This window comes from Hemicordylus capensis, chromosome 5 (assembly GCF_027244095.1).
Source record: "Hemicordylus capensis ecotype Gifberg chromosome 5, rHemCap1.1.pri, whole genome shotgun sequence".
NCBI lineage: Eukaryota > Metazoa > Chordata > Lepidosauria > Squamata > Cordylidae > Hemicordylus > Hemicordylus capensis.
Genome location: NC_069661.1, coordinates 85,950,127 through 85,976,055, shown reverse-complemented (window position 1 = coordinate 85,976,055; position 25,929 = coordinate 85,950,127). Strand labels below are relative to the sequence as shown.

The window sequence follows — 25,929 nt, the reverse complement described above, 5'->3', positions numbered from 1 at the left end:
TCTTCCCTAGTAACCAAACAGTTTACATAGAGTAAAATTCTGATCAAGCCATACAGGCACAAAAAAGGAAACAACTCGAACAGAGATATCTATTCTTCTATTGTGTTGCTACTTTTTTCAAAATCAAATTGGATTCAAAATCAAATTAGTAACTGTAGGCTAAACTTCCACCCTATAATAGCAAATCTACCAGTATATTATGTGGATTATATTCTTTGAATTTTTGTTACATGTACATAAGTATTTGAGATCTGAACTCCCATCATTTTCTTCATCTCTTCTTTAGGACAAACTAAATTTATTGTTGCTTTCTATAGCACTTTGAATGCAGAGTGCTTTTTCCCAGAATATGGGAAACTCTTATATCAGGCAGCGGTGATATAGGAAGGTACTGAAAGGCATCATCTCATACTGCACAGGAGGAGGCAATGGTAAACCCCTCCTATATTCTACCAAAGAAAACCACAGGGCTCTGTGGCTGCCAGGAGTCAACACTGACTCTGGCCCAATGGAATGGGTCCCTGTTGCAACTGGAAGGAGGGGGAGAAACTGGAAGCCTGCAGGGAAACCTTAGAGCCCCCCCCCCCGCCATACCTCTCTAAGACAAAGGGAAGGAAATAAAGCAAATCAAAAGCTCTGGACAGCACTGCAAGGTTCCATTCTGTAGTTTTGGAGAAATGCCCAAACTCCAGAGTGGATCACAGAACAAATGGCTTTTACAAGTCCACCTATGAGCAAAGAGGCCTAGCAGAGGTGACCATCTCTGGGCATGCCTAATGGCAACTCCTCTGTTTTGATGCAGTATGAGGATAATATTTTTTACTGATGTCTGATTCCCAAGATCTAAGGTTTGCAGTGCAGTCAAGGGTCAGTCCATCTCCTTGAGGTTTTAGAGGGTCCTCAGAACTGAGGCTGCAGCCTAGACCTTTGCCTCAGGTGCCAAATTCAGCAAGGAGATGGTGTTTTTACCACCCCCTCACTAGACTGCAGACCTTCCATCTTGGGGTGCAGAGGATGCTGGGATTTCACATTCCAAGACAGAAAGTTTGTGATGTGCTGAGGGCAGTTAAAATCCTGCCTCCTTGCTATATCACAGGACCATCAGGATGTGGCGAGGGACTGAACTTGACTACCACCTCACATGCTTTAAAGTCTGCTGAGGCAATGAGGAGGCCTTCCTGCACCAGAAACTTCCAGTCATTTCCAGAAGGGTCTCAGAACCTACCAGCAGGTGCATAACGAGGGTGGGGCAGGCAGGGCACGTGACCTGGGCGCCATTGCAGGAGGGCACAAAGTGCCTGCCATGCCCCACCCCCAAATGAGGTCCGAAGAGGTACCCCCCCCCCAAGCTAGCACTTGCTGTTTATTTCAGGCAGCATTTGCTGCCTGAAAGCATCTATTCTTTCTTTCTCTTCCTCTCTGGAGGAAGAGAAAGGGAAATAGATGCTTTCAGGCAGCAAACGCTGCCTGAAATAAACGGCAAGTGCTTGTTGGGGGGGGGGCCTCCTAGTAGCCCGGGTGGGCAGGGCGCCGAAATGTCTGCCTCTATTGTTCCTGAGTGAGGGAAGGGCAGCCTTCTTTGTAAGCAACCAATTTCCTCTGGGTGTTTCTTTGATTAGACTTGGAAAGGGGTCATAAGGCAGAGCAGATGCTTAGTCCTGGAACTGATGCCCTAGCTCAAAGTAACGCAGGTTCATATACTTGCTTAGACACTAAGCAATGCTGCAGCCACTACACCCCTTACCCCATTTCTGTCCACTTTTAGACACTTCTCGCTTACCTACTGTAGGACAAAACAGGAGGGGAGAGAAGTGTTCCAGGGGCTGTAGCCTCAAACAGTACCTCAACAATTTAAAGATATAGGCTCTGCTTTCAGGGAAAGGTGATTACTGATCTTATTCACCTTTAACTTCTAACTGTAAAGCCCTTGCCTTGCATATAAATAATATAATTTTTTACTATGAGACTCTCTGTGTTGTCATTTTCTTAAAAAATGGAGAGATCCAGCATATGTGTGTGTGTGTATACACACACACACACACACATACACACACACACACACACGTACCTACCCTATCATTGAGGTACATGGGACACAACTGGACCATGGGACCACAACTGGATCTCTCCTGGACAATAATTTATTTTTACATATTCAGTAGAGTTTTATAGGCTACCTTAAGTGGCACAGCAGGGAAATGCTTGACTAACAAGCAGAAGGTTGCCGGTTCGAATCCCTGCTGTACTATATCAGGCGGCGGCGGCAGCAATATAGGACGATGCTGAAAGGCATCCTCTCATACTGCATGGGAAGAGGCAATGGTCAACCCCTCCTGTATTCTACCAAAGACAACCACAGGACTCTGTGGGCACCAGGAGTCGAAATTGACTCGATGACACACTTTACCTCACCCTATCATTATTTCCTGAATACTTGTAATCTCTCATTTCCAACATTTTGAAATTATGCAACAAAATATAATTTTGTAATATATAAAATTATGGTAAAATACAAATTTTCTGAAAGATGTGTGTCAGATGTGGGGGCACGGGGGGGGGCGCAATTTCAGTGCTTGCCCTAGGTGCCATTTTCCCTAGTTACACCCCTGCCTACCAGAAAAAACAGTAAGGCCTCAGCTTCCTCCAGAAATAATTGAAAAACTCTGGTACTCCACTGGAAGCCATGGTTCTGGTCTGGATGGCAATCTGCCCATTCCTATAGAAAATCATTTATAAAGTGTCCTTGTTAGTAGAAGAGCAATTCATAATAGTCCAGGAATAAACAACTTCAATCTCAGAAATAACTGATAGGGAGAAGGAACATTAAACATGATATGAGTGCAAATCTAGTAACCCTGTGAATGGTGGGCGGGGGGGGGACGGACCCCACTGTCAGAAGTTGGCTGCGTTTTAGAAAAACTCATACCTGCCAACTTGTCCCTATTTCCCCATTCAGCTGAATGGAAAAACTCAGCTGTTCAAGTGAATGGGAAAGTGCACAGTTCAGGAGGCGAGTCTCACAATCAGTGAAACTCACTGGAAGGGGGTTTGTGAGAGGGGCTTAGCCCACTCTCCCCACAGACGATCGGAAGGGAGCCGTGGGTGGCCGAATTGGCTGCCCACACGACTGCCGGCTCTGTCACAGGGGCCGCAGAGATTGAGGGCCATATGGCCCCCGGAAGTCATAAGATGCCCCACGCAAGCACACGGGGCATGCTAGAGAGACCCCCGAGCCCAGGAGGCTGCTTGCAGCCTCCCAGCTGGGGGTCTCCTTGTGTGTTGCCATGCCGCAGAGCTGCTCCGTGGGCAAACATGATTTTAAAAATGGGGTTAGTGGAGCGCTTGTTCCACTAACCCCGTTTAAGGGGAGGGGTACTCAAGCGGGTTACTCGCTTTGGGGAAACTGTGCTCACCTGCGAGCCCAGTGGTTCCCATGATCCGTGGAAAGTGGGCTAAGCTCCCTCAGCCCACTTTCCACTGACCATGAAAATACCCTCAATGTGAATGGGAAAATAGGGGCATGTGGCGGGTATGCAAACTGTCCGCTAATTATGAAGTTAATAGAATAAGCTAAGTGAGAGAAAGTGTGTGCATGTATATATAAATTAAGTAGTAACAGAAAACCAGAAGCAGTTATAAAAGCATAAAAAGGTGTTTGCATATCCCTCCCTCTGAAAGGTACTGATAAGAAGTGGCTGACATCCTAATGAAGCATGTGTTCAGGGGAGGAACTGCAGGGATGCACCAAGAGCCCTTGCACAACTCTTAAAGTGCACATGTGGTGTTGCACAAGGCCCATTAGAGTTTGGAGTGCCGCCCTCACTCTGGAAGTGCTCTGTAAGACTGGAAACAGGTTGCTGGACCCTCACGTCTGGAAGTGCTCTTTAAGACCAAACACACATTACTGGGGATGTGCTTTCAATCTTACAGAGCACTTCTGGAATGCAGGCAGTGCTTTAAACGCTAATGGCTCTTGTGAAACAACACACAACACACACAGGGGGACTGGGGGAGTTGTGTGAGGCTCCCAACCAGGGAGAGAGGGCCTGTGTTCATCCCTCTCTCTGGCGGCTCCCCAGAGTGAGGGAGATAATGAAGAAAATAGGGAGGGGTGGAGGTGGAGGGCCCTCAGGAGCTGGGGGCCCGTGTTCTTTGAACCCTTTCGCTCAATTATAGCTACGCCCCTGCTCCCAACAGTCCCCCAAGTGTTCCATCCAAATTAGGTCACCAAGAGTCAAACACAGTTCAGGTGAGAGTAACATAAGAAAAATAAAATAAAACCAAAGAGAAACTGTATAACTCTTTAGAACGTATGTTTCAATTAAAAGTGGCAACAAATGTTGATTTCATGGACAACCTTTTAAAGCAATATTTCAAATCAAAATGTTGTGTTTAAAATTTGTTTTTAAAAGGGAGTAGAATATCCACCCCCTTAAAAAGAGAGTGAGAGAGAGCAAAGTACACCAACTGTGAACTTTTGCGGGTCTCCACTTGTGTTTATATAATATCCTTTTAGCAAGAGAAGACAGACAGCTCCATTGTGCAATTGCCTTGCAGGTCTGGACACACCCTACAACATCCTGCAATCATAATGACAAGATCAATAAGGGAAAGTGCTATAATCTTGACAGAAAATGGAAAGGAAGCAACCAGTGCATGATTTTAAAAGTGCCATCAGCACAATGCAATTTTCCATTCACCTCTTCAATAGTTCCTACTGTAAGGTTATATGTGGACTTGAAACCATTTGCCACAATGTTCTTCATGCTTCTAGTTTCTGAAGGTCATTGTTCCTCAGTACCTGCTGACATAAAGAGTCTCCAGTCATAACTGGATTTTCTCCAAACATCTATTTTACTGCTTGACATTTTACACTTTTGCCAAGTGCTGCTGTTTACTTTAAAAATCTGGCCTTTTCTGCTATGCCGTTATGATTATTGAATACTAGATAGACAGAAAGATAGACAGACAGATAGATAGCCATTAATATGCATGACGCTTTGAGTCTCAGCATGGTTCTCTGCCCCAAGGAACATTTGATCTAAAATTTGCCATGGAGGCATCAGTGGAGGAAGAGGAGGGAGATAGAGGCAGGGTAAGCAGGGCAAGTTGTATGAACTTGGACTTTGTTTTTGAATGGGGTGAGTATGAAGGGTTTGTGTAACAGGCTTAATGGAAAGGTGCGGTTTGAGAGGGAATTTGAAGGAAGACAATTTAACAGTGGTATAGAAGCCACCTAATAGCACAGCGGGGAAATGCTTGACTAACAAGCAGAAGGTTGCCAGTTTGAATTCCCACTGCTGTGATATCAGGCAGTGGCAGTATAGGAAGATGCTGAAAGGCATCATCTCATATTGCGTGGGAGGAGGCAATGGTAAACCCCTCCTGTATTCTGCCAAAAGAAAACCACAGGGTTCTGTGGGTGCCAGGAGTTGAAATTGATTTGATGGCACACTTTACCTTTACCTTATAGTTGCAAACGTAAGCTCAGGTGTAGAAGTGGAGGAATGTACTTTTGAGCTCCAACCCTTCAGTACATCACTATCTGCACAGAAAACCATTTCTCCTCAGACCCAGACAAGTTGCACCATGGTCCAGGTACACCTTTGCTCATTGCACAAGTAGTTCTCCTAGAGTTTTCAAATCAAACTATCTGAGCAACAAAAACAAATTGGTGTTTCATAGAAGTAGCACAAATTACAAATGGGATGTTGATGATTCCATGTAAAAAATCAAGACAAAGAAAAAACGGGGTTCACGGAATCAAGAAGAGGAAAGCAAAAAAACCTGTGAACAAAAAATGAAAAATAAAAAATGGCTGAACAGACTCTAAACACACTGAAAAGCAGTCAAACTGATATAAAATATGTAACAAAGATCGCCTTTATGAAATTGCCAAAGTCACCTGGCCAAATGTGGACACACAAGACAGGCATGTCGCCAAAACCTTGAGGCTTCAATATGCTTGGAAAAGTTTGAATGTTAGTAATGTTACTCTACTTTCATCCTGTATTAATGGGAAATTATAATCCTGTATTAATGGGAAGCAGCCCCTGATGAAGCGCTTTGCGAAACAGCCATTTATCCCGGGGTGGCTGTAGTGTGCTCTTCCTTGTTTGATTCGTCATCCACCAACAGTCATTACAGAGCATGTCGCTTTCTTTTTTCTGATTGAATTGTACTCATTACAATTCCTTATCCTGAAGACATCTTGGATTTTGCCTAGATACCTACATATTCCTTATTAGTTCTCCAATTTTCGTATTTGTTGTTCTGTATACACTGAGGGAAATAAGTATTTGATCCCCTGCTGATTTTGTCCGTTTGCCCTCTGACACAGAAATGACCAGGCTATAATTGGAATGGTAGGTTTATTGTAGCTGTGAGAGACAGCATAACAACAAACAAACCCTCAAAAGCCCAGTGCCCAAAAGTCAGTGATGGATTTGCATTGTAGTGAGGGAAATAAGTATTCGATCCCCTATCAACCAGCAAGATTTCAGGCTCCCAGGTGTCTTTTCACTATATGCAGGTAACGAGCTGTGATGAGGAACACCCTCTGTAAGGGAGTGCCCCTAATCCCAGCTTGTTACAGTACCTGTATAAAAGACACCTGTCCATAGAAGCAAGCAATCACTCAGCTTCCAAACTCACCACCATGCCCAAGACCAAAGAGCTGTCGAAGGATGTCAGGGACAAGGTTGTAGACCTGCACAAGGCTGGACTGGGCTACAAGACTATCGCCAAGCAGCTTGGTGAGAAGGTGACTACAGTTGGCACGATAACTCGCAAATGGAAGAAACACAAAATAACTGTCAATCTCCCTCGGTCTGGGGCTCCATGCAAGATCTCACCTCGTGGAGTTGCAATGATCATGAGAACGGTGACAAAGCAGCCCAGAACTGCACGGGGGGGGGGGACTTGTCAATGATCTCAGGGCAGCTGGAACCATAGTCACCAAGAAAACAATTGGTAACACACTACACCATGAAGGACTGAAATCTTGCAGTACCTGCAAGGTCCCCCTGCTCAAGGCAGCACATGTACAGGCCCGTCTGCAGTTTGCCAATGCACATCTGAATGATCCAGAGGAGAACTGGGCGAAAGTGTTGTGGTCAGATGAGACCAAAATCGAGCTCTTTGGCATCAACTCAACTTGCCGTGTGTGGAGGAGGAGGAATGCTGCCTATGAGCCCAAGAACACCATCCCCACCGTCAAACATGGAGGTGGACACATTATGCTTTGGGGGTGTTTTTCTGCTAAGGGGACAGGACACCTTCACCGCATCGAAGGGACGATGGACGGGACCATGTACCGTCAGATCTTGGGTGAGCACCTCCTTCCCTCAGCCAGGGCATTGAGAATGGGTCGTGGATGGGTATTCCAGCATGACAATGACCCAAAACACACAGCCAAGGCAACAAAGGAGTGGCTCAAGAAGAAGCACATCAAGGTCCTGGAGTGGCCCAGCCAGTCTCCAGACCTTAATCCCATAGAAAATCTGTGGAGGGAGCTGAAGGTTCGGGTTGCCAAACATCAGCCTCGAAACCTTTCTGACTTGGAGAGGATCTGCAAAGAGGAGTGGGACAACATCCCTCCTGGGTTGTGTGCAAACCTGGTGGCCAACTACAAGAAACGTCTGACCTCTGTGATTGCCAACAAGGGTTTTGCCACCAAGTACTAAGACATCTTTTGTGAAGGGATCGAATACTTATTTCCCTCACTACAATGCAAATCCATCGCTGACTTTTGGGCACTGGGCTTTTGAGGGTTTGTTTGTTGTAATTCTGTCTCTCACAGCTACAATAAACCTACCATTCCAATTATAGCCTGGTCATTTCTGTGTCAGAGGGCAAACGGACAAAATCAGCAGGGGATCAAATACTTATTTCCCTCACTGTATTTCTTGGTTTTGTATGTTGCATTTTTACTTTGAATGTGGTCATTTATTTTTGTATGTGTTATAAGATGTTTTTATTGTGGGCTGGCAATTAATGTGGTTTGACCACAATTGGATAAGGTGTCAGTTTACCATCGTTTTGGCGACACGCCTGTCTTGTGTGTCCATATTTGGCCAGGTGACTTTGGCAATTTCATAAAGGCGATCTTTGTTACATATTTTATATCAGTTTGACTGTTTTTCAGTGTGTTTAGAGTCTGTTCAGCCATTTTTCATTTTTCATTCACGGATGATTCCATGTAGACACCCCTATAATAATCCATAACAGTGTTCATTAATGGGGGGGGGGCGGTATCTTCTCAATGAGCTTAAGTGCTCCAGAAGGAAATTCCAGGCGGAAGAGAGAAAGAGTGGAGCTGCTTAAAGAAGCAGGGGATATCACATTTGGCTGAGAGTGATGGAGCTGGAAGGAAAAGGTCACCAACAGGAATTCACTGTGATGATAATAGAAAGATAAAGAGGGCAAGGCCATGGAGGGCTTTGAAGATAAGGACAAGGTGTTTGTACTACACAGAGACAATTTTACTTGGTGATGGACTGAAAATTGAGGAGAAGGAAGAAAGAGGAACCCATACCTGGTCAATAGGATGGGTGGTGACATTAATGGATACAGAGAGACTGTTATCATGAACAACCAAGACCAGGCTTGGTTGCCCGTGAGAACTGCCGGGAGCATGTGGCTCTCGGCAGCAAGTCCGCCAGATAGCCGAGGGATGGTTGCATCCCTCTGTCTCTGGATTGAGACTTTAGTCCTTTGCCCCATCACAATGCCATTCTGGACTGCTCCCCTGACAGCTGATATTTGCCCTAGATGAACCCAATCTGTGTCAAGGCTCTGCTAGAGGTGAGAGGGGTTAAAGGCCCTCCTTTTCCCGTGTCACAATCCTGATCTGGATCTGGGCCCTCTACTGCAGCTCTAATTTAGTGGGTGGGGAGGACCCAGAACCAAGCACATCAGTTCTAATGACCACCTTAACATACCATGTAGTTTGGCCCCGGCATGGCAATGAGATATCCAGGCTAAAATACCAGAGAGGTAGTTAGAGATGCAGAACTGGAGGAAGACATTCTAGATTAGAGGGAGCACTGGGTGTCGTCAGCATATAGATGCACTGAAAGCCATAGGACTAGATGAGGTCATCCAGAGGCAACGTGTAGCAAGAGCTGAGAGAGAACGTGACATTGAATGCACTGGCTTCTTCAGAATCATCACACAGTGTTTGAATGGCCATTGAAATGCACTAAACTCAGAGTTATTTGTTGTCTGTGTTGTGCCTGCAGGGGTAGTTTGGACTCAGAAGACCTTGTTTCTCTGTGTGTATTATGCTTATGTCAATGTGCCTACCACTTTAAAAACTTTCACTGAAAGTCTTGTCCATTTGACTAGGACCAGGGAGACCCAAGTTCAAATCCCCATTCAGCCATGAAACTAGCTGGGTGACTCTGGGCCAGTCACTTCTCTCTCAGCCTAGGTTGTTGTGAAAGAGAAACTCAAGTATGTAGTACACCGCTCTGGGCTCCTTGCAGGAAGAGTGGAATATAAATGTAATAATATATCTAATGAACAGGGTAAATTTGAAATGCCTAACCAAAAAGGCTAGATACTTGATCAATATCCCAAGGATTGATTTGAGATCTCTCTGTCAGAACAGAGACAGACCAGCCCAGTTCCAGTGCTACAAATTTAGATCCTTATTCCCAGGACCTGTTCAGTTCTAGTGAATGTAGTCCAAGATCTTCAGCTTTGAGTCCATACATTGTTCTGAGACAAAGTACCTCTCAGATGCTGTGTTCTCAGTCACCTTACACTCTCTGTATGCTCTATAGCACCTCAGAGCCAAAGGTACTGAACACTACTCCTAGTGTTCTCTCTGGCCCTCTAGGGGATCCCCTTGGAGGAACGTATGTGCCCATGTGGAGCTGCTGAGGTGGAAACATTAACCCATACTGTGTTTAACTGCCCTTTCTATTATATTGCCCGTTCCACTCAGATTGCCCCCTATCAAAAGAAACATTTGGATTGGTCTGAGGAACATTTTATTGTTTGTTTTTTAGGAGATAGGCATGAAGAAGTTACCTATAGGATTGCTTGCTTTTGCTTGGAGGCATGTAAAATAAGGTGTCTGCAAACTGGTTTTTAAATTTTTACCTATGTTATTGCATTGTATTGTATTGCTCTTTGCTGTAGTGTTTATTTGGTCATTGACTGTACATAAATGAGTTCTGGCCCTCTAGTGAGAGATAGCAATTCCTTGGCAGGGACATACAACACAGTCAGTCTTTTAAATGTTTACTTAATAGAAAAAACTAATAGAAGAACAGAAATAACAGCTAGCAGGTGGTGTGTATGCATGTTGCCTTAATGGTTAGCAATAACTAATACATAAAAACTACTAAGTATATCTTAACTTTGTAAGAAAAGGAAGAAGGTGGGGAGAGGTGGAGAGATTTGGATTAGGGGAGGGAATGGAACTGAGGTTTTCCAGGAAAAGTTCATATTACCAGGCTTCAGACTAGGCTCGAGGCTGGTCTTGTTGGAAACTGGCCTCAGAGCTTATTGAGAGTGTAGAGCCAGAAGAACACAGGATCTGGTTCCAGGTAAAAATCTCCACTCTGAACTCTACTTCAGCCAAGCTCACAAACAGACTCTGTGCTATGGATAAGGCCTGGCTCACAATTGTCTCCTTTTGGACCCACACTCTTCAGTGCCCATCCAAAAGAGTCAGAAGCCCCAGGCAAAAGCCCTTTTCCTCAACAATCTGTGTCTCTCCTTTTAGCCATTTCGCTCATGCAGTTTCAGTGAAAAACTGCTTCAGTCCCTACCTTTGGTAAAGCTGTTCACACAGAACTTTCCTAGTCTTATCACTGCAAAAAGTATCACTTCTGCCAGCTTCATACAGCCTCTATTGTCTTTTCTTGCAGCTAAATCATGAATTTTGTGCTCTCTCTCTCTCTCTCTCTCTCGCTCTCTCTGAGTAACTAAAGTAAAGCAATTCTTGAAGCTCCAAAGATAAGAGATGGCGGGGAGGCAAGAGTAAATAAAATCAAAAGGTTCAAAATAACCTTCTTGATCCTTATTGACAATAATCTCTAATATCTCAGTGTTACATAAACCTTACAAGCTCAGGATACAATATAGATTTGCATGGATTAGCAGGATTATTGCAGAACTCCGGCCCAAATGGCCTTTAGGTTTGGTACAGTATCTTGATCAGGGTTTCTAAAGCTGCTTTGCCAACATTTCTATGAGAACAGCACAGACACGTTATTCCTAGAGCAAGCCTCTCTGTCAGCATTCCTTCGGCATAAGCACCCATTCTCAGAGACAAAATTTCAGAGCTCCCCAAATAATCTCCTGGTCTATGAACAGGCTGGGTATCCATCTTAGGTGAAGGTTTGACTGTCCCTGATACAATCTGAGTCTACTGCACGCTGTACACCTGCACATTGGATTTGGGGAACCATCCCCCGATGACCAACAACAGATTATTGCATTTCAGAATGGCCATTGGATCCTGCACCTGATGTCCCTCTCTTCTTTAGATGAGGTTGGAAGGTATTCTAAAATTGCTGAGTGACTGTCAGGATTGTTACCTGCAGTTCATTTTGAACCCTTCTGGGAGCTGTCCACCCCATTTACTTTGCAGTTTCTAGTCTTCTTGGACCTCAGGTAGCTACAACAGCCCCTCACTTTGCTTCACCACCTTGCATAACTTTGTTTCTGCCTCAGCCCCTTGAATGTACAAAGCAGCACCCAACAGTGGCTCCAGGAGGAGAGGAGATTGCCCCCCAACTGCACCCATTACTGTTTCAGAAATCTAATATGTGGGACATAGTTTTCCCACCCATGTTGCCCCTCAATGTTTTTTCTATTGCTGCTGCTGGCAACACTGCCCAGGTGTTGCTCTCTTCATGGTTCCTTCCTTGTTCTGTGGCCCTGATCCACAATGTTTCCAGCCTTCCTTGATTCAATTGCTCTTTCAAACCTGTCTGATACCACAAAGTTGTCTAGATCTAGACCCTTCACCAGATGCTTGGGCCTAGCCCCCTTGCCTAGTTGAACAAACACAGGCTTGCTTTCCCTGCTGCCTGACCTCTTACTGATTCAAATTTCTGCAGACTCAAATCCTGGGAAATGAGTCAACAAACCAACTAGTTTGTTTAGCCATAGCCATAACAAAGATATTTGACTCAAAAATTAAGTTAACAATGACAGATTTGCAGGACACTCAAAAATGACATTGAATAATTAGAACCACAGTCTACTTGAAGTGCAGTAATGAAACTGATCATTTCCTATCAGAAATCCCTTTAAAGTAGCAGCATTAAGAAAAGGTAAATAATGCTGTCATTACTTCAAAGCCAAGAACATTCAGAATGAAATTTCATCACAGTCTCATTTCTTGCAACAATAGAGAACAGTGTGGTTCAAGTAGTAGTTTATTTTAATTAACTAGTAGGAAGAATTTGCAAATAAATGGTACGGCTCCAAAACCTTTCACAGCCTGGGAGGGGAAACAGACACTTAATTCATTAGTGGGTGTATCTGGCTTAATTGTCTTAACGCTGCACCATTCTAAAGCTTTCCTAATGCTGCTAGCTATTTGAGCACTGTGAAGTGTGGTTCATTTTAATTAGGTTCTCTCATGAGATCATTCCAATGTATGTCACCTTTTAGTTTGCCTAGGCAACATGACTAGTCTGGCCAATTAAACTCTTCTGCCTTAGAAAGGAATTAATGTGGCTTTTCCATAAATGAAGTGCTCTGTCAAATTCTGGAATGGTTGGCCTACACACCCTAAACATTGGTTCCACAGGAATGAGCCATTTTCACAATGAAGGGGGAAAGTCAGGTTCCCCCAAGGGCCTGTGCAGGGGCCTGTGCTTTTAACTTGTTAAAAGCACAAATGACCTAGAGTTAGGAGTGAGCAGTGAAGTGGCCAAATTCGTGGATGACACCAAGGTGATAAAAACCAAATGCTCCACAAAGAAAGAATCTCTTCAAATTGGGTGAATGGGCAACAACAGGGCAAATAAAACACAGTGTGTATGTAAAATGTTGCACACAAATGGACAAGTTTGAAGTTTTAACATAAACAGTAATTGGGGCTGAGCTGACAGTGACTACTAACCAGGACAGTCAGATTTTGGAATTGTGGTAGATAATGTAATGTGTTGATCCTGCATGCATCAAATGTTCAATCATATGTAAAAGGTCAATTCTATGCTATGGATAATTAGGAAATAAAAAATAAAACTGCTAATATTATAATGTCCTTGTACAAATCCATGGTATAGTCACATATGCCCCAGGACTATGGAATGTGCTCCCTATTGAGATGTGATCCTCCCCATCTCTGACAATTTTTAAAAAATATTTAAAAACCCATCTTTTTACTCAGGCCTTTTCAGCTTCTTAATATTGTATAGGTTTTTAATTCTTTGATTTTTAAATTGTTAGTTTTTAATTGTTTTTTTTTTAATATGTGTTTTAACTGTTTTATCATTGTGAACCACCCAGAGACACGAGTGTGAAGCAGTAGAAAAATGTAAATAGATAGATAGATAGAAATCTTATGTACAGTTATGGTCATATCTGAAACAATATTGCAGAGCTGGAGAAGAGGGCAATTACCAGGGGCTATGTAATGAAAGTGATTAGATTTAGGACAGTCATAAGGAAGTACTTATCACAAAACAGAGTTTACAGATTTTGCTATCACAATATGCAGTGATGACCACTAGCTTAGTGGATTTAAAACTGGATAGGAGAAATTTATGGAGGCCAGGTTTATTAGTGGCCACTATTCTACCTCCAGATTCAAACATGGCTCTGAAACAGCTGCTGGGGAGCAAAAAAAAAGAGCCAGTCATCAACATCTCTGCACTAGTGGACTTGCCAGAGGTATCTGTTTGGCTGCTGTAGGAAACAGGATGCTGGATGCAATGTTTAGGAATCCACTGCATGTTTTTCTAATAGCTCCAACATGCCAGAATCTGGAGGAGTTCAACCCAGGCTTTATTCAGGATTTTCCAGACACCCGTAGCCAACCATGAAAGATTCTGGGTAGCCTGACTCTACAGGGTGGTTGTTACCAAAGTTGTCTCAATAAAACCCTACTGATTTTAAAGTAAGTACCAGTTCTTTGGGGGATGCTTTTCTTGCACTGGATTATATAGGCTTTTAGAATAATGCAACAACACTTGACTTTATAGAAAAGACTCAGCTACTTTGTCAGAAGGCAGCATATTTTTTTCAGAATACTAGCTACTAGCCCATCTGCTCTCTTTCTCCTGCTCTTCTAGTACTCACTTTTATGCATACCACTGTTCCCCCCCTTTGAATTGTAGCTGTATTGCCCAGCCAGAGGGGTTAAAAAGCACCAGCAGCATTCAAGCACCTATGCCTGCCCATACTTATGCTGAGTACAAGTATACCACTGAGTATACCACTGCGCCCCTGGTGGCGCAGTGGTAAAACTGCCGCCCTGTAACCAGAAGGTTACAAGTTCGATCCTGACCAGGGTCTCAAGGTTGACTCAGCCTTCCATCCTTCCGAGGTCGGTAAAATGAGTACCCAGAATGTTGGGGGCAATATGCTAAATCATTGTAAACCGCTTAGAGAGCTCCGGCTATAAAGCGGTATATAAATATAAGTGCTATTAAAAGGACTAGGGAGAAAATTCTGCCATTTCCCTGGTTGCATCGCTGCTTACCAAAATAAAAAGGTTCTCCTGAACATGAGTTACAATACAACTTTTATGTATGCTTCAATTTAGCTTTAACAATGTATAGGGTATCTTGGGCTATAATAGTCACAGTAGTAAATAATGCTTAGCATGTCTCTTTGGCTGGGTTACCTATGTTAATTATAAGCACACTATTCAAAGGTTACTGTCTGTTATTAAATGCTATGTCAGATTAATCTCCTGCCAAGGCCCCAGTGGCAAGGTTCAAGAGGAAAAGCAAAGGAAGGGCAACTCAAGAACAATCAGAATAAGCTGAAGTAAAGCATAGATGGGTGAAGGGAAGTAGGAGTTTATGTTGGCCCCTGCTAACCGAGCAAAGAGGCACCTTTTTAAAGTGGTGATTCTATTTAGCAGGGGCAGAGCAACTATCCATCCCCAACACAGCATCTCTCCAGTGCCTGTTGCTGGTGTCTTATCTTTATTATTATTTATTATAATTGTTATTTCGATTGTGAGCCCTTTGGGGACAGGGAGCTATTTTATTTATTGCTATGTAAACCACTTTGGGAACTTTGTTGAAAAATGGTATATAAATATTCATTGAATCAATATATTGTTCAATGCCATCTTGCTTGATGTCCTGGATTTGGCATATTAAGCCAGAGTGCTGCTCAGTGGTCCTCACCTGAAAAATCTGTAGAGTCAGACCTGCAAAGAATCACTGTGAATATATTTTACCAGATAGCATGACCATAATTTGATATTAAAATGTATCACTCTTTTTAACCAGTGGGCGTCCCGAAGGGCACACACCTAGTCATATTGATTAGGTGTGTAATAAAACATAATTAAAAAGAGCCGCAAAAATACAGTAAGAACACAATCAGCAGGAGGATCAAATAAAAAACTATTTAGGAGGAACAAATTAAACTAAAACTAGGCCCATCTAAACATGACTGTCTATATTAACCTTCAAAAATTTAAGAGGAAAAATGCCAATTCACTTCTCAAGCAGCATTCTAATTTTTTTTGTTCTGGGCGGAAGTATCAAGGCAGTGTGTGTGCACCAGTGTTCCCTCTAAGGTGTGCGCATGTGTGTGTGCTCACATGTTTTTTGATGTCCACTCAGTTTATTTTAGATCCCGCTCAGGTTGAATCAGGATGGGCCCATTTTGAATGCACATGCGCACACACTGCCTTGATACTGCCTCCCAGAACAAAATTCATTCCACAGATGAAAAAAAATTAGAACACTGGTGTGCACATGCATATAGAGCGGGGCCTTCTTGATTCAACCTGAGTGGAATCTAAAATGAACTGAGCGGACATCAGAAAATGTGTGAGCACACACACATGTGCATGCCTTAGAGGGAACAGTGTTCCCAAGGTGGATCCAGAGTCCACATGCTACAACTGAGAAGGTCCTGTCCTTGTGAGCTTTGTTCAAAAAATCGTCTAAGCCACCAGAAGCAAACAAGTTAGTATTCTCACTACATTTATCTTGTCATGCTCAAGACATTGCAACTAAACTCTTGCAAAAGCTTTTAAACTTCAAGTTTGGACACAAGCTAGACAGATCTTGCTGCAAGAACTGGTCAGTTTACTTTTTACAAGCTTTGCTTTTAGCTTGTACAACTGGCAGGAAAAAAATAGCAAGGCTGCTTTGTTAGAACTTATTGTTCTTTCCTTAATCTGGTATCTGGGTTTTGTGTGTGTGTGTGTGTGTGTGTGTGTGTGTGTGTGCGCGCGTGTGTGCGCACGCACACACATACATACAGGTTTCTATTCACATTTTCATCAAATGAGTTCTTCTGTATCCTTGAGGCCATAGAAAGTTATTTCTTTTTCTTCTGCTTTCATTCTTTTCCCTTCCGCATCGCCAAACACAAACCTGACTGGGCATAGTTTCTCACAATACTGTCGATACTTAGTTCACAGCCAAATGGCTGCATACCTCTCCCCTTCCCATCCCACAACAGGAGTGATTTTGTGCCAGGCGTCCTGAATCAGTGTATCCAACATCTGAAGTCCACACAGGGTCTGTGCCAGTTCTCATGCTCACGGTTATTAGTACAAGTAACACAACAATCTCAGTACAAAATTAGCTACAATCGTTCTAAATGTTTGCACCAATAAGTATATATTTTCAGGCATTTATAATTTTCACAAGAGGGGGCCATGATGGATATGACCCCGACCCTGCCAATGTCAGTGTTATCTCTGGCTATCTCGGAGTGGGACAGAACAGCAAGTGCTGCCCAGAAGCACACCCCACTCAGACCAACTTTGGGAGCAAAGCAGATAAGAATGTCTGATTCAGGAGGACAGGACTGCTCCTGCCTCATCATTCTTCCCAGACAGATCAAGATCTTCCTTTTGTTCTAAAAAGAGAAATGAGATCAGAAGCCAAAGCTTAAATTAATTTATTAAACAATGGAAAATCTCACAAAACAGCATTTATTTACATGATTTACTGTGGAAATTCTAAATACCAGCTCACATGAACATCAATAGGTTGAATTTCTCTTAGATAATTGACTGACATTCTATATGTAGAATTACCTGATGAACTGTTAGCTAATCCAGCCACCTTTCTTTAAGACCAGATAGAACTGCTGCATCATAGGGGATTATTCCTTAAAAGGGATTCCAATTTACAACACCCACAGCAATGTGCAACAAGCCCTGCCCCCACACTGACAGATTCAGTGGGTACTGTCTATGAATACAGCATTAGTCTGTAGTGACAAATACTGCATCAACCAGGAAAGTATCTCCATGACCAGGAATGCTGGGGTGCCCCATGTTCCCAATCATGGGGAGAGTCTCCCACTGGGTATAGAAAAACCTAAGAGTGTGTGTGTGTGTGTGTGTGTGTGTGTGTGTGTGTGTGTGTGTGTGTGTGTGTGTGTGTGAGAGAGAGAGAGAGAGAGAGAGAGAGAGAGAGAGAGAGAGAGAGAGAGAGAGAGAGAGAGAACTGGCTTGTCATGTCTCACCTGAAGGGTTTGTAAATGCATGTTTTTATACGTGTACGTATTAGCCAAAAGCTTCAGCTTGTCTCCAAAGGCTTATCATTCTGTGGGAGAGGCCTCCATGGCAATGGAATTATGAGGCAGTTTTGTAAGGATGATCAGTCAAAGGAGCCACACATGGGTTCCTTAAAAAGAACCTGTGCTATACTATCCCCTATTATTTGCGGTTCTTCTCTGATAAAGACTATCAGTGACATGACAGCACTGAAGAACGGATGGGTCCAAAGAAGCCTGGATTTGCTCAGGGTTATACTATGACAAAAATTCCTCTTAGTAACTTCCTCACTTCTGTGGTGTCCCTTCCGCCCCCACCTTGCTGGCATCTTTGTCTCTTGCTACAGAAAAGGGGAAGCCCACAGGAATTTTACAACAGCTAACACGGCATTACTAGAGGCCAGTATGTGCCTCAAGTATTTCCAGGTATTACTGCAAATTACACTTGTTCATTCAACATCTGGAATTATCCATCATGTGCTGTAAGGTATCCACAGCCTGCAAGACAATAAGGATATAACTGTATCCTGTTCTTTACTTGACATACAGAAGGGCACAAACATAAGGATCTATAAACAGCAGACATGTAAATCCTATAAAATATGAGAAAAATACAGTTATTGCAACAAAAGCCAGACATTGCACATCAAGACAACATTTGGGAAGACTGAATGAAATTTTCTTCTTTTTGGCAGAGTTAAACTTAATCCACATTGCCAAAATATTCCATATACGTAATAAATAACACTTCTACTTAAACTTTCAGGAAGTCAAAAGAAAAGACCAATTATGTTAAATAAGAGCACTGACTTTTTCCCTGTGTATTTATTTGTTAGCATCAAGTCCACAAAGAGACTTTGTTAATCCATTAGTTTTCGGGTAGCTGTTACCAATCTAAAAATAAAGTTTTACATTTAGCTTGAGCAAAGCTATTATGATAGGAGTGGAGTTCTATGTAGTCTGTGCAAAATTCGGTTTCCCTTTAGTGCATGGATCCTCAGTTATGCAGCGGCAATAGAAGCATCATCTGCTTGGCGGCCCTGTGGCTTGAGAGAGAACACACACACAAGTTTAATAAACTTGTAAAGTTTAATCTACAAATCTCTACATTGCTATAATACATGACCTACACAGTATTTAATGTACTGTAGAATTCACCCAGTCTTAAGTTGTAAGTTGCATGCATATATGAGTCATGACTATATTAACCCTACCACAATTAAAATCTTAGACAATCTTAAGCATACTTATTTGGGGAAAAGGCCCTTTGAGATTGGTAAGGCTTCTTTAATCAACATGCTTAGGCTTGGACTACAAGGATACTGTGAAGTTCAAATTACTATGGTAATGTTAGTCCTGCATCTCTATTACATTCACTTATTGCTGGAAATACAAAACAGAAAATAGCAAGTTTTCATGTACAGGAATACAACTTTAGTTCACACAAGGATTGTGTGTGTTTGAATAAAATTTGCCACATAAACAGTAACTTTACAGTATAAGCAAGAATCCCCTCCCATCCAGCTTCTAAAAAAAAAAAAAGAGAGAGAGAGAGAGAGTCAGGAAGACTGTTACCATAACAGTAACAATTTTATGCAATTGGTTAGAATGAATTTACAATAGTTGTGTGAGCATCTAAAACCAATCTAAAGGTCTCTGCAGATACTGCACAAACTTTGCAAGAGTACATTTCCTTAGAAAAGCACAGTCACTGTTCTTAGTTGTCTTTCTCTAATCCTCTCTCCTGTTGTGTGACTTCCACCCACACCCCAATCCTTAAACTTGATGCACCATCAAAAATGCTTATGATGAAGAGTTCACATGACATACTACCATGCTGAAGGATTATTATGTGGTGTAAGTATTTACATTTTTATAGTCTTTGGAGCAGAGAAGGACTGAAGTGAGGTCCTTGAGGAAAGGGGTAGTTTTTGTAATTTTTAAAAGAGAAGTTCATGGAACAATGTGCATGAGCACAGCCAAGAAAAGATTACAACTCAAGAGCTAGGAATGCTCAGTTTCTTTCCCTGGGGCAGCAGGTTTATGTCTCTAGCTAGTAGCAAGTGCAGGCGACTGATCTTTAAGGCATATTGATTGTCAAAGTTCGTGGGCAACACCCATCATTTTCAGCTATAGTGCAATCAAGCAGAATGCAAAACCTCTTTGCTATGAAGGGAGGATTAGGTTAGTTTTTACTATACTGTTCACAAAAGGCACATCACATTTTTCAAGGACTCCACTAAATCTGCCGGGACAGGTCTCTTCCTGGGCTATGGACAGGTCCCTTCCTAGCACTGTGGTAACACCAACTTAATAAATATGAAGATTTAAACAAAACCAGTGGGGAAGGGAACCAAAGAAGCAGTAAATGCTCTTGACTTTGTTAGGCTCTTTCCAATTCCAGTTATTTCCAAGTGTATATAAGTATCTTGCTCCTTCATAACCTCAAAACACATACTATACACTTGTACTTCAACTATCACTTTTCAGATCACCCAATTACAATATAGAGAGGCTACTGTTTGCCTGATTTAAGTTTGGAACACTGAGAAACCAGGAAAAGCCTGAACACCAAACTGCATTTCACAGGAATGAATGGATATTCTGGTCTTCCAGTGAAATAACTTCAGTGTCCTCAATTCAAAATGCTTTCTTAGAAGCCCAATTTAAAATTTTTAAAAACTGGAATGCAGTCAACAAGAACCACCCTATTTAACAGTAGGCCAAATTACAGGCTTCTATCTTCTTAAATTTTAGGTAGATGCTGCACAGACCTAAAAGTCTATACTAATCTTCTGCTGAATACAGATAGACCTCATTATCTGCGGATTCATTATTTGCAGTCGAGTAAAGGACACTCAACCTCGGCATATGCGGAAAACACACAAACAAAAGCACGTTGACCTCACATATCAGCAGGTCGAAGCTGGCCAGAAATGATCACTGAAGTCATTTCCAGCCGCCATTTTATTTATTATTTAAAATATTTTTATACTGCCCAAAACTTGCATCTCTGGCTCCCATTTTAAAAATAAAAACAAAAAATGGCTATTTGGGGGAGATTTGGGGGCATTTCAGGGACACATCATGACACAGGGTGCAACAAAGCGTGGTAAGGAGCAACCCCCCCCCCTTTTTTTGGCCAAAACCTGGTATTTTTTCCTCATTTTCACAGCATCCAGGAACCTAACCCCCAACTTCCCATTCAGTCAATGCCTTGATAGTTGTGGTTTCTGTTACTACAGTACAACCGTGGAACAGAACCCCCGCAAATATCAAGGTCCTTCTGTATACATTCAGATTCATTACTGGCCTTAGGCTGAAGCATTTGTTTTATATTGCTTGGGATCTGCCTCGGTATCACTACTGAAAAGTGGTATATAAACATTAAACACATGCTCAAAGATCTCTGAATGGTTTTGTGGCCATTATTATATCTTACCTTTACAAAGATGTGTGTTGGTATAAATCTTCTAAGCAGCTGGTTAGTGAAATGTGGAAACCGTAGCAGGTTGATATTGAGAGATGGTAGTTGCTGATATCCAGCCATGAGAGGATAGAAGTTGTATAACATTTCTTGTTCAGTACCAGGAAGAATTCGCAATCTTATCTAAAAATACAGTACAAGATCTCCAATCAGAGTGCTTCCTTATTTTGGACACAAGCCACAAGTTAGACATATATTTATGTCTAACTACAGTAAATTAAGATTTTTTGTAAAATGTTTTACTGATTCTTTCCCCCTTAGGGAAGAGTCACTTGGGGAGTTCTCTGTCCACCCCACTGCCCCTTCAGCATTGGCCTTGCTAGTTCAACTAAACTAGTTTGGAATTGTGCAGGCTTTTAGTAAATTGCAATTTAAGTGTGTCTTTTAAATATTTACATTTTCTACTCAGTAGTGGCTAAGTCAATTTGTTTACAAGGTCAAATGTGAGGAAACCCTATAATCGATTCACAACAACAAACAGTTTGTTGCAATTTTCCTCAGCTCATGGTTTCACATGGAGAGTGGACACAGATTTTGAATGACAAACTAGCAACACAATTAATTGCTTTTGATTATCTATAATTACACAAATGCCTATAATTGTCTGAAGAGTAGGTACCAAAAGAATTCAGAACAGACTCAATAGTCTAATGTAAAATATGCATCAGCCCAGTCAATCCCTACCTGTTTAAGACCAGAAAACATGAAGGCATCACTGGGTTCCACTGACACTTCTACATCTTGAACTAAATTAGTCTTATTCTGCAAGTGATATTTTACAGGCAAGGATTCTCTGACTCGACCAAATGAGGGCAGATCTTAAAAAAGAAAGTGCACAAAGAGTTTACAATTACATTTCAGCAAAAGGCATTTGCTGCTTTTGATTCAAGTTTGCAAGACTGAGATATGTAATTCTGAACAGTGTCAAAGACCAACCAAGTAGTTTACTTTTTCCAAATATTTTGATAAGCATGCAAGTTATCGAAACATGAGTAAGCATGCACACATTATGACAAAGTAAGACTAAGAAAAATATTAGTTCTCTCTTCAGCCAGAGTTGCTGAAGCGCTGCAAGGCAAATTCCATCTGCCATTCATGTGTCACTCACTTGGCAGTAAGTGAAAGGGAAAAGTGGAGCATCATAGCATGGATTAAAGAAAATGGAATTGGGGAAGCCAATTTTAGTGTTTTGTTTTTATAAAGCAAAAATGACTTTTAAGACATTCCACTTCAGGAAAACGTCAATGTAAGTCAGGAGTCTAGCCGACCAATCCACAAACCTGCTAAACCTGAGTACTTTAAGCCATTTCAGTATCAATGGTTGATATGTTCCTCAGGGAAATGCAAGCGGTGTTGACCTGCTTCTGCTGGACTCACTCACATATGGCGGCACTGTTGTGCAATAGGGCTGTTCCAGTATAGCACATGCTTGCACCATCACAGATCACACACTACTGGCATTGTTCCCAACGCAAGTCAGTTACTCACAAGGGTGAGCTCTACTTGAACAACTCTCTTTTGCAGTAGCGACGCCATGTGAATTAGAGCCCTGCAATTGAACAGGCAGATCTGCACCACCCACTTTTCTTTCTGCACCATCCACATGTCAGCCATTGACTAGTAGAGCAAACAAAAAACAAATCAAAGATTTGAGAGATCAAGTTCAAAACAGAGCTCCATGTACCAAAGAACCCCTTGTAGAGAGGAAAAGTTGGCAACCCTAGTGGTCAAGAAGAGCCACAGACAACAAGTACTACAAGACGTCTCTGGGATGCCATTCAGGATTAAGACACTGAGGGGTCATTAACAAAAAGCACTGTGCTCTAGGTAGCAAGCTGGACCTGGAACCAGGGAGTGCTGGGTTAAAATCCTTGCTAAATATCCTCCTCAAAGCTTTCTAGGTGATCTGTGTCCACTCATTCTCTCAACCTATCCTAAGTAAGCTACCCTATGCTCTCTGGATGAGATATAAATGTAAAAAATATGTCCTCTAGTCCCTGAATGGCATCAATAATGAAAAATATGAATTATATTCTCCCAGTATCAATTTTTTGTATTACATCAAGTTTGAGTTTTATAAATGCAGGCTCCTGGGCGGGGTGCAACTTTATGCATACATTAACATTACCTGCATTGACATGGAGAGGAATACTTTCTGCAATCACATGGGGAAGTGTGATCACAGTCTTAACAATAGGTATGCTATTCACAGCTGAGCTCCTAAAAAAAGGAGAGAGACACACACAATTTTAGCACCATCAAGTTCACCACAAAAATATCAGCAGAAAAAACTATCCATTTTCACAGTTTAAAGAAGAAACAGTTGCACAAAGATCAGCATGTCAGAGGTGAAATAACTGGAACACATAGGACTAAGGTGACAGACAGCACTGAATTCAACAAACCTGTCTGTATAAGAGGAATACTGATATAGCTTCGAAACCTGCAGGTCTGCCCAAACAGCACAAGACATATGCAGGGTGTGAACACAGGAATAAAGGAAGCTGTCTTATCTATCAGTATTATCTGCACTGATTGGCAGCAACTCTCCAAGGTTTTAGGAAGCATTTTTCCCCATCCCTACCTGGAGGTGTCAGGAATTGAACCTGGGACCATCTGAATGCAGAGCAGATGATCTACCACTTAGCTATGGCCCCATGCATACCACATGCAGTACAGACATTGGGTTCCCAGAAGCTGAGGTGCTTTGATGACTCCCCAATACCCAAGTTAACAATTCAAATGGGCAGGAATAATACTGTGAATAGTTCCCCTAACCTCAGTTCTCAGAGGCTGCTCATCACAGAATGGTAAACAGATAAGGAGACAAGATGACAGACACCCCAAAAGGATGATGACGAAGGATACACAGGGAGAAAATTCACACAATCAAAAACAGTGTTCTACCCAGGTTTGGGAGCTGTGCGCTTGAGGTGGAACCATCCTATTTTTTAACTACATCTTTTAATCCCAGTGACTTTAAAGGAGTATGAGAAGTGGCTGAAAACCAGACAGCCAAGGCTTTTTTGTTTTGCTTGAGGAGTTTGTGGGTAAGCTCAAATTGTGATGCTATTATGTCCATTAGAAATGGAAGAAAAATATAAACACCTGCCCTTGGGATATCTGAAGAAGCAGACAGTAATATTTACCTCTTCCAGGAGATTACATAACACCCAGTAGCCACTCCATTTTGACCACTGGTAACTGGTGGACAACGAAGGCAAAAACATTCACTAGCACTCTCACTTGTCTGTAAAACAACTATCAAAAATGCCATGTTCAGTCAGAGTTAAAAAAATTTCTTAGAGGCATAACACATCTGCACATCTATTTCATACACACATCATAGTATATATAATGCACATACATGAGGGGATAAAGTATAGAAGACCAAAATGTGTACAGTACACACACATACAGCAGAATAAATAGGTTGCTCACCTGTAGCTGATGATCTGGTAGAGATCCATTGATATCCATAAGAATGGGCTCTGCGCCTGCACAGTGACCACGCGGTAGCCATGCCGCAGCTTGTCGAGGCACCCAAGCCCTGCCTCCACGTGTGCAGCGTGCTATTTAAGGGTGGCTGGACATTGCGTTCCTCAATTCTAGGACGACCACCGGAGGACAATCATTAGTCAAATAGGTGAGTTCGCAATGCTAACACATAGAACCAACAGCAGTGGTGAGCACACAAGTATGCACATAGCAGAGCACTACTGCAGAAGAGTGGATCGGGAGGGTCTTATGGATGTCGACGGATCTCTACCAGATCATCAGTTACAGGTGAGCAAGCTGTTCATCTGGATCGAGATCCGTCGAGATCCATAAGAATGGGCAATTAGCAAACTCCCTAAGGAGGAGGGTGCAGAAGTGCTATTGCAACACCCTTTTAAGTACACTTCTCCCGAAGCTCTCCTCTGCAGCAGAGCGCACATCTTTGGCATAGTGCTTAATAAAAGGCATCTCTGAGGACCATGTTGCTGCCTTACATATGTCCAGGAACATGACCCCCGAGAGGTGTGCTGCCAAGGAAGCATAAACCCGAGTGGAGTGGGCCTTGATGGCTTCTGGTGGAGACTTTTTCTGGAGCTGGTACGTAAGTATGATTAGCTCAACTAGCCACCTTGACAGATGCTGTCTGGAAAGACAGGAGCCCTTGGTAGTGCCCTTGTAGGCCACAAAGAGACATGGTGTAGCCCTGAACCCCTTAGTGTGGTCCAGGTAGTACAGGAGTGATCGATGCACATCTAGGGAGTGCATGGCACATTCCAGGTTGGTTGAAGGCCATCTAAAAAAGGTTGGGAGGACAATGTCCTGGTCCAGGTGGAATTCCGAGACAACCTTTGGAAGAAAGGGTGGGTCCAAATGCATGAGGACCTTATCTGCGTAAAATCTTGTGTATGGTGAGTCTATTCATAGACCTCTCAGCTCACTCACCCGTCATGCTGTGGTGATTGCCACCAGAAAGGCTGTCTTAAGGGAGACTAGTCATAAGAATGACGCAGCCATAGGTTCAAAAGGAGCCTGCGTTAGCGATTTAAGTACTAGAGACAGGCTCCAGGGCTCCACAGGAGTCTTGATTGGTGGGAAGACGTTAGTGAGGCTTTTCAAAAAAGCCTTGCACTGCGGGTGTGAGAACAAGGTCCTGCCTTCGTATCCCGGGTGTTTCGAGGAGAGGACAGCTAAATGGACTTTCAGTGAAACATTAGTCAAGCCCCGTGACTTCAACTTGGACAGACAAAGGAACGCATCCCAAAGAGAAC

The 25,929-nt window shown here is 42.6% G+C and overlaps 1 protein-coding gene and 1 long non-coding RNA gene across 6 annotated transcripts in view; one reads left to right on the top strand and one right to left on the bottom strand.

Annotated features, from left to right (window-relative positions):
- LOC128328078 (uncharacterized) overlaps positions 1-25,929 on the top strand; it is a 60,020-nt gene that overhangs the window by 13,699 nt on the left and 20,392 nt on the right. The window lies entirely within an intron of this gene.
- TRAPPC11 (trafficking protein particle complex subunit 11) overlaps positions 17,058-25,929 on the bottom strand; it is a 59,317-nt gene continuing 50,445 nt past the window's right edge. For all 4 annotated transcript variants that reach the window (XM_053257668.1, XM_053257667.1, XM_053257666.1 and 1 more), the window contains exons 27-31: positions 24,313-24,424; positions 23,292-23,383; positions 21,848-21,981; positions 21,119-21,286; positions 17,058-18,722 (exon numbers count right to left, since the gene is read on the bottom strand). In XM_053257668.1, the coding sequence (XP_053113643.1) occupies positions 18,678-18,722; positions 21,119-21,286; positions 21,848-21,981; positions 23,292-23,383; positions 24,313-24,424 (551 nt within the window). In that variant the 3' untranslated portion in view covers positions 17,058-18,677. The remainder of the gene's footprint in view (positions 18,723-21,118; positions 21,287-21,847; positions 21,982-23,291; positions 23,384-24,312; positions 24,425-25,929) is intronic.